The 8620-nt window shown below is 38.1% G+C and overlaps 1 protein-coding gene across 4 annotated transcripts in view; it reads left to right on the top strand.

The window, feature by feature from the left end:
• ELAVL2 (ELAV like neuron-specific RNA binding protein 2) overlaps positions 1–7963 on the top strand; it is a 52242-nt gene extending 44279 nt beyond the window's left edge. For 2 of the 4 annotated variants that reach the window (XM_010002883.1, XM_010002875.1), the window contains exons 4-7: positions 5–158; positions 2671–2896; positions 6523–6561; positions 6998–7963. In XM_010002883.1, coding sequence (XP_010001185.1) covers positions 5–158; positions 2671–2896; positions 6523–6561; positions 6998–7325 — 747 coding nt within the window. In that variant the 3' untranslated portion in view covers positions 7326–7963. Of the gene's footprint in view, positions 1–4; positions 159–2670; positions 2897–6522; positions 6562–6994 lie in introns of all 4 variants that reach the window. The other 2 variants (XM_010002858.1, XM_010002866.1) reach the window with 2 other exon arrangements.
• Positions 7964–8620: the final 657 nt, after the last annotated feature.

The raw sequence follows: 8620 nt of genomic DNA on the forward strand, positions 1-8620 counted from the left end.
TAAGGTTTCCTATGCACGACCAAGTTCAGCTTCTATCAGAGATGCAAATTTGTACGTTAGTGGACTTCCAAAAACAATGACTCAGAAAGAACTGGAACAGCTCTTTTCCCAATACGGTCGCATTATTACTTCTCGTATTCTGGTTGACCAAGTCACTGGTAAGTAGGCGGTTTTGCAGTTCTCTCATTTTAAGACTGGCAGTTTAAGAAATATTTCACCTGACAGTACAATAGTCTTGCCTGTAGTATGTACAAAAGGTGTATGTAGGCCAAAACCTGCAATTTTCTGCTGAAATTGTTCATAAATATGCATGGACAAAAATAGATTTGAGTGTACTGAGCCGGCTTGAGTTTTTTCCACCCTGAAGGTGCAGGTTTGAAGCCTGTTTCATGGCTTGTAATAAATTTACAGCTGCTGTAATCTTTTCCAAGCTGCTGTGTGGAAATAGTCTGTGTGCCATATGAAATGCTGTTGAACACTTTTTCATAAAAATAAAATTTTATGCAGAAATACACAGCAAATTCTCTGACACTAGGATTACAAAAGGCTCGGACTGGTAACTGCTGTTAAGACTGTTTTCACAGCTGCCCCTCTAGCGTTGGGCACACTGAGGAGCATGAACTTTGAGTTTCATTGGGAGAAAATACACTCTGTGCTTGGTGCCTTAAAAAAGTAAGCTCTAGCAAGTTAGTTGGATTGTTACAAGTAGTGAGTTGGGTTTCAGTGACGCTCTGTGGCTGCTCTTTAGACTTGGGCAGTAGTGGATGTGTTTCCTGGCTCAAATTACTGATCTTGAGGAGTTTTCTAATTTGCTGCCTCACCTGCTTGCAGTGGGCCTGTTCCAAAAAGAAGCAATCAAATGAAGTGCCAAGTCGGTGACAGCATATTGAGTGTGCAAAGTTAAATGTAAAGGAGCAGGGCTCTCAAATTCTCATCTTTCCAAAACACTAGGGCTGTGGGGCAGAAGAATTAATTTACTCATATAATTACTACCTGAATAATAAGCTAGCTTGGATTTGCTTCTGAAGTTTTACCTTTTCAAAGTGTCATGTGATAGTAGTTAACAAACAGCTTTCAGCTGTAGGAGGTAATAAGTTTTCAGGTGGTCTCAATTCAAAAGGATTGTGCTTGCCAGTGTTTGACACTTGGCTGACCTGTAGAGAACCTTGTATGTACTCCTTTGCGGTTCCATTATGTTAACAGCAATCTTGATACTGACACAATGTTTATGGAGTATTTCAATAGTGTGAATCAGTGAGAGTGTAAAAAGGCATGGAAAGGAAATTGAGAGGCCAAAGTGACTTGCAGAAGCAGCAGATGCGCAGGTCAGATTTCTAGTGGTTGTGCAATCAACAGCTGTTTATAGTATGTTCCTGTATATTCATGCATAGAAATGGCAGGCTTTGACAAAGGGGCCAAATAAGTAGATGTAGTTAGAATTACAGGACAAGATTAGTTTAAGTACTCATAAATCCTGATATGTGCACAGTAGTTCTGTAACAGACTGATGTTCAGGTTTAAGCTCTTTTCCCTCTTTATTAGTAATTTGGAAGAGGTGGACTCAAATTGGTAAAAATAATGAGGTTGTGACACAAACTGACAGATGAAAAATGGAAAGTTGAAGCTCTGACATGTGCCTCGTAAAAGCTTTCTTACACCTGCGCATTGTTACTTTGGTGTTTTAAATTGTCTTTGTTTATGAACAGAACACATTTCTTATCTCATTAATGTCTTAAGTGATGAGGACATGCATCTAACTTGTCTACTCATGAACCAAAGTGTAATGGGCCTCTAAATGGATTTAGGAATATTACAACAAAGATTACAACTGATTAGTGTTGGCTGTAGTTAAGTTAATGTTAATTGGTTCGAGTGTGTTTAGTTTAAGCCACAGTATGAAGTTTTGAGGTTCAGTGTTCCAGAGGCCTACTGACATTTGCTGATCCCCTTGCATGTTGTCTTTGACTTTTCTATACCAAAGAAGAATCTGTGGCCCAAGAAAAATTTCCTTCAAAAATACACTAGGTATGGTGGTATGCTGAAGCTGAATCTTTTACTTAGCAGTAACTGTGGGCTGTTAAAACAGGGTGGTAGTTCCCATTACTGCAGTCTAAACCTTGCACTCCATTCTATTTCAGCTTACTTGATCCAAACCAAACTTCTCAAGGGGTGCTGAAGGGCAGCATAAGCCATTTGTTGCTGCTAGGGAGTAGATGACTTAAGTTATTTACAGAATTTCTGTGAATTCAGATACTGTAGAGTAGCATGAACTGAACAGAGACTATATTGCAGCTGGTTCCAGGCTCACCTTCATCCCTTCCAAAAGGGCTTTGTTTCAGAATTAACCTTAAGCTCAATATATTTGTTTCCACTGGTTTTTTTCCCTTGATTTTCCAAGGTTTCTACATAATCTGTCTTATATAAGAGAAACTTAAAGCCTAAACAATAAAAAAACCCACCCAAAACCCCACAAAATTACGCTATAAATGTTTGGGGTTTTCTTCTGGGGGGGATGTGTTTTTTGAGCAAAAGCTCAGTTCTAGTAAGTTCAAAATTATAATGTGTTCACAGCAGTTGGCCATTAGTACAGCAATTTGCTATGAAAGTTAGATGTTAATGTCTAATATGTCAGAATCTCTGAATTAATTTTGTTTCCTTCACCCTGTGTAGGGGTATCAAGGGGTGTGGGGTTCATCCGGTTTGACAAGCGAATTGAAGCAGAAGAAGCAATCAAGGGCTTGAATGGCCAGAAACCTCCAGGTGCCACAGAGCCCATCACTGTAAAGTTTGCTAACAATCCAAGCCAAAAAACCAACCAGGCCATCCTTTCCCAGCTGTACCATTCTCCAAACAGAAGATACCCTGCACCTTTAGCTCAGCAGGCTCAACGTTTCAGGTAAGTGACATACTTGTGTTCAACTGTGCTGGAAGCCACATGTTCCTATGGACCATGCTTGCTTCCCTCCACTGTTGCCCTTCCCTGCTTGTCAAATTTGTGCATTTGAAGGAAACACATAGATGTGTTGAACTTTGTGCTCCTACAATACAGCTAAAAGCAAAAATGCATTCCTTCCTATTTGATAGCGTTTTAGAATCTCATAAAACTACTTAGAGGTAAACTGAGATTACGTATTGTTCTTCTACATAGTCACAAAAATAAAAATCCTTTTCCAAAGGTTATTTTTAATATCCTAGATTATTGTTGATTAATGTGCAAGTTCACTCAGTTACCATTGACTTAGGCAATTCCATTTTCTTAGCCATATGACATGGCACAGCCAGCCTTCTCTATCCCACCCCCTATCTTTACTCTGTGTTGTGGTTTACAGTTTCTTCCTAGTCAGTTGTCTAAACATCCTGCATGCCACAGTTGTCTTTTCTTACTACAAACTTTTGTAATGAAGATTCTCTGCATGTATTTTTAGTGGGTATATGTTCCCATTGTGTTGAAATTACAGCCATACTATTCCTTGTGATATTTAGTATATTGAAAAGGACAGATGGTGACAACAGAGTGAAACAAATACTGCATTATCTACACTTGGGAGCACCTCAGATTTTGTCAGCGATTTGCATATTTTTTTCCCACCCTCTGCCTCTGGGCGCTGTGACTGGAATGTGTTGAACAGTAATATACTCAGTTTCTATCTTATTTTTCAGTAAATAAATACAGATGGCAGTTTGTTTCAAAGAGAATATACTAAACTTCAAAAGAGTTGCATTGGCTACTCTTGATTTGAGGACTAACATTCAGAGATCATGGACTGCACTTCTGGCACAACTTCTTTTCTTAGGTTTTCAGCCTTACATGCTGGAAGTGTCTCAAATGTGTGAAGGTCAGCACTTGAGTAGCCTTTCTGCCCAAAGGGAAGGATTAACCAATTTTATTCAGTATTTTGTGGATTTTATTACCATTTTTTCAGGGAGTAAGAGTTAATCTAAAAAGTGTGCTGAATATTGAATAAAAGTAGGCTTGCCACTGGTCCATAGGCAGAGCATAGGGGCAGAAACTGTACTTGAAGGATGGACCCAAGTGCATTGTTTTAAGTAAGATGAGAGAGCTGCTGTACAGCCTGTGTGTTAAAGCATTCAATATTGGCCTTGGCCACCTGGACACACTGCTGGCTCATGTTCTACCAGCTGTTGATCAACACCCCCAGGTCCTTCTCTGCTGGGCAGCTCTCCAGCTACTCCTCCCCAAGCCTGTAGCACTGCCAGGGTATTGTTGTGGCCTTATTGCAAGACCCCACATTTGGCCTTATTGAAACGTGTGCAATAGGCCTTGTCCCATCAATCAAGCCTGTCTAGATCCCTCTGTAGACTTCAGTAGTCTTCTGCTTAGTTTCATCTGCTTGTTCACTGTGTTACCTGTGTTCACTATTACTCTGATACTGGCTGGGATGGGATCTGTATTTAACTGATACTCCAGGTAGCTGTATCATGATTTATAAAAATTCTTCCACTTTTGGAGTTTTTCCTTTGAATAGTACCTAAAAGGTTCTTTGCATTTCAGTAATTTCAACAGACTACCCCTGTTCTGCAACATAAGATGTTGAACCTTAAAAAATTATCTGTTTGTGATTTTTTTAAAAAGGAAGTGTACTGTTATGAAGGCCCATTTAAATTTTCTGATATTAAGTGTCAAGTGACACCTGAAACAACTATAAGAGATACTGTTGTTGGTTTCATTTCCAAGTATAATGGTAAAAAAAGCAATGAGTAGGTTCCAAATCTGTAGTGAATAGGAGGGCAAGTAAAATCTTTCTCACTTTCATCTGTGTGGAAGGAAGAACAAGGTTGAATTGACTAGTCAAAAGTTAAACTGGGGTTGCAGACAAACTTAATTTCTTTTAATAGTTTTTTTGGGAAGGCTTTTGGGCTTTTGTTTCTTCTTTAAAAGAGACAGCCTTGCCAAATTTTAAGTTTTTATAACTTTAGGAAGGGAAATCTGTCTTTTGGGATTTTTAGGTCTTCGCTGTTACAGCATTCCAGCTCTGTTGCTGACTATGTAGTTCAGTTTGCGCCAGTGCTTCAGATCTTCTGTATCATTCACATGGAGGAATCTTAACCTGTTGATATTTCAGACAGGATTCCCAGGTGTAGTTGTCCTGTCTCTGTTGACAGGGGCCTGATAAAGGAGTCAGCATAAACTTCTAAGTAGTAAAGAACAGCAGAATCACTACAATGCTTCTTATTTTCTCACTAAGAAAAATCTTCAGCTGGTCTTTTAAAAGCAGCTATATATGTTGTTCCTCAGTTTCTGTGGGATGTGTAACTTAAAGCAACTCTAAAAACTTCTCAGTGAATGTCCCTGAGAGTTTTTCCAGAATATCCTTTAAGTCATCCAGGGAACTCATGAAAACTGTTAGGGTGATACCACCAGTGCTGTATGATGTCGTCAGCTGACTGCTCTACAGCAAGAACCCGTAAATGGTGGTGTTTCTGGAGCTCTGCACCTTCTCTCCACATCCAAATGTACACCTCTAATCCACATTAAACCTACTGATAGTAGTCACACTTTTTTAATTCCCTCTTTTCGGCTCTTTCAGGGGTCAGTGATTTGCTTTCCTGTCAGTGCAAACTGCAAATGCTGATCACTGCTGAATTGTGATCCTCTGTCATTGGAGAGCTTTACTTGGCTGCAAGGCCAAATGTTTTTTGTGCGCAAGAGTAGTTAAACTACTTCATGATATGAGTCTGAGTTCTATATATGAGTAATTGTTTTTTAATCCTGTATCTCATTACTGCGGAGAAATCACAATAAGGTACAGATCTTTAAGGTCACTGTAAATTGAAAACTAAATCAAGAGTACCTTTTTTACCTAAGCTAATATTTTGTGGAGTCCTAGGAGAACCTTTAACAAGACTTTCTCTTCACATGTCTGGGCTTTGCCAGGAAGAAACTAGAGCTTCTTTAAGGTAGAAATTTTCTTAGGATCTTCAGGAGTACTATTAATAGGGTTCAGAGGCAGTGCATGTTCTGGATATTGGTTAGGTAATTCTGCAGGGAGAACGTGAGTGAATAAATAAATGAAGAAAGCTTACAGTCTAATACGTATGTGCGTATATTCTAAACCCTTTCATTCTGGAAAACGAAAATTCTTTTTTGCAGTTCAAGCTCTAAAATATTTTACTCCTCCATAACTGTGCGTCTGTCAGAATCAGGAGATCATCAGACACCTCTGTAAAGTCTTCATCTAATACAAGTTTGTAAGCTGGAAGATTTCACTGAGGTGGTCACTGGCTGTAACTTTATGCTACCAGCATTTTATTTAGGCTAAACTTGTGGTAATGGTGCACTTTTTGAACTGAACTATTCATGGTTGTGGATACTACACAAGAACTTCTATGCTGTATTCACTAACTATATCAGGTGTAATAAGGAGCCATATCACTTTCAGTGGTGATACTTTTCATGAGGTTCTGTAGAGTGCAAGGGACATGGCAGTAATATACCAAGTTTCAGAAAGATTAAAGGGTGGAAAAGTCTGAAGACTGAATGCTTTGCTAAATATTTTGCAGGTTGGACAATCTGCTCAACATGGCTTATGGAGTAAAGAGGTAATAAAGGACTATTAGGTTCATAATAAACAAATTAAGTATTTTGTATATTCTTTTTCAGTAAGACATGTTGGATTTTTGCATGTTGGGACTTGAGCTGAGATTGTTCATTTTGGCGCATTGTGCATGAAAGAGACAAACCTTTTGTAGCAGTTCCTAGGAATTAGTGTTTCAAATGGCTGGTTTTATAGCACACTCTTTTGTTTTTCTGTTACTTCATTTCAGACAGACCTAGCACAGTTCCCCCTACTTGTGTATAGTATTGTACACAGTTTTTGTGAAGATGGGGAAAAAAGTTACCTTATGAGGCTTGCCAGTATTTTCATGCTGTGAAAAGTTCTGTGTAACTTTCTTTTTATTTTGAAATTTATTTGCTGAAATTTTCTCTGAGCAGCTACTTCATGATTCTGTTTTGGTTTCCCCCATTCTTTAGTAGGTTTCCTCCAATGACAATTGATGGAATGACCAGTTTGGCTGGAATTAATATCCCTGGACATGCAGGAACTGGATGGTGCATTTTTGTGTACAACTTGGCCCCTGATGCTGATGAGAGTATCCTCTGGCAAATGTTTGGACCCTTTGGAGCAGTAACCAATGTGAAGGTCATCCGTGACTTTAACACCAACAAGTGCAAAGGATTTGGATTTGTGACTATGACAAACTATGATGAGGCAGCAATGGCAATAGCCAGCCTGAACGGATACCGCCTTGGGGACAGAGTACTGCAGGTCTCCTTCAAAACAAACAAAACGCACAAAGCCTAACAAGTTATTCTCAGTGCATTAATACATGAAAACTATACAACAAAGGCAATTTACAAGAAGCTTTGTGCATTAGTAAATGCCTTTGTTGTATGCCAGTGTGGAAATGGGGATAAAATGACTACTTAGCATCCTAAGAATACGTGAGATTTTTTTATTGCTAATATTTGAATTCAAACTTCTTAAATATCTTTTGTGTTTGAATACTGACAAGAGGTACAGGGTTTTTACCTGTCACGATGCATATTCTATTACCTTCTTTGAAGAAGGTGGACCTTTTAAAATGTTTCAGCTAAGGGAAGAAGTTTTTTCTTTTTACTTGACTGCCTTTAAGCTATGAGTAAATACTGAGGCTTTGTGTTATACTTTTCAAGTTGTTTTTTTATGTTACTTGATTTGCCTTGTGTTTAATTTACACTTTACCGCATTGTTCTTTTGTTGTTCAAGGAAAGTATTTGAAGTTTACATTTTATTTATAAAGTTATAAGCAGTATTTATTTTATAATTATCATTTGGGTTGGGGAATGGGAACATATTATAAAAGCTTATTGTAAGAATACTGGAAAACTTTTCATAAAGCAGTACCTTGCCAAAGAGATAAGAGCCTCTTTGATGTGGGTTTAAAAAAGCATCTATTTTTATAAAAAAAAAAATAAAAAAATTTGGAGAAACTTTTTACTGGTCCTGGAACAAATATTTTGACTTGAATACTTTGAGAAGTCTCTTCATATGACACCTAGTGAGCTTTTAAAACTTACCAGGAAACTTGCAGTTGTTGGGGGAAAATTTAGAAAGGTTTATGATGTAGAAATGCTTTTGAGACCTTTGTATTAAGAAGTAGAGTCAAGGGGCTGCAGTGTTGGTTTCGTTTTTGTAATCATCAGTGGAGTCTTTGGTCATCCTGGTTATTAAGTGATAGGTGGCTCACATAACTTGTGATTTTGAAACAAATGAAAAATTAAAAAGAATACAAGAGCAAGCAGGAAACTCAAAATACTGAGATGGGGGAAAAAAAAAATCTGTTCTTCCTAAAGAATTCCCTTCAGATAGAGCTCATGGTGTTTAGTGATGTACTTGCTATTGTTTGAAGAATTGTTTTGTCTTAAGAAAAGACATTGAACATGGTTTGCAGAGTAGCAAATCAGCAGAAGTGGCCTGCGTTGGGTATATTTGAAGGTATTTTGAAAGTTATGTTCAAGGCTAACACCTGAGCTTTGTGTAATGTAAATAAGACCTTGAGTTATAAGCCTTTCAGCTAATTTTGATTTTAGTTGATTTTTTAAGTTACCTGCCAAGTG

This window comes from Chaetura pelagica, unplaced genomic scaffold, assembly GCF_000747805.2.
Source record: "Chaetura pelagica isolate M959 unplaced genomic scaffold, ChaPel_1.0 scaffold391, whole genome shotgun sequence".
Taxonomy (NCBI): Eukaryota; Metazoa; Chordata; class Aves; order Apodiformes; family Apodidae; genus Chaetura; species Chaetura pelagica.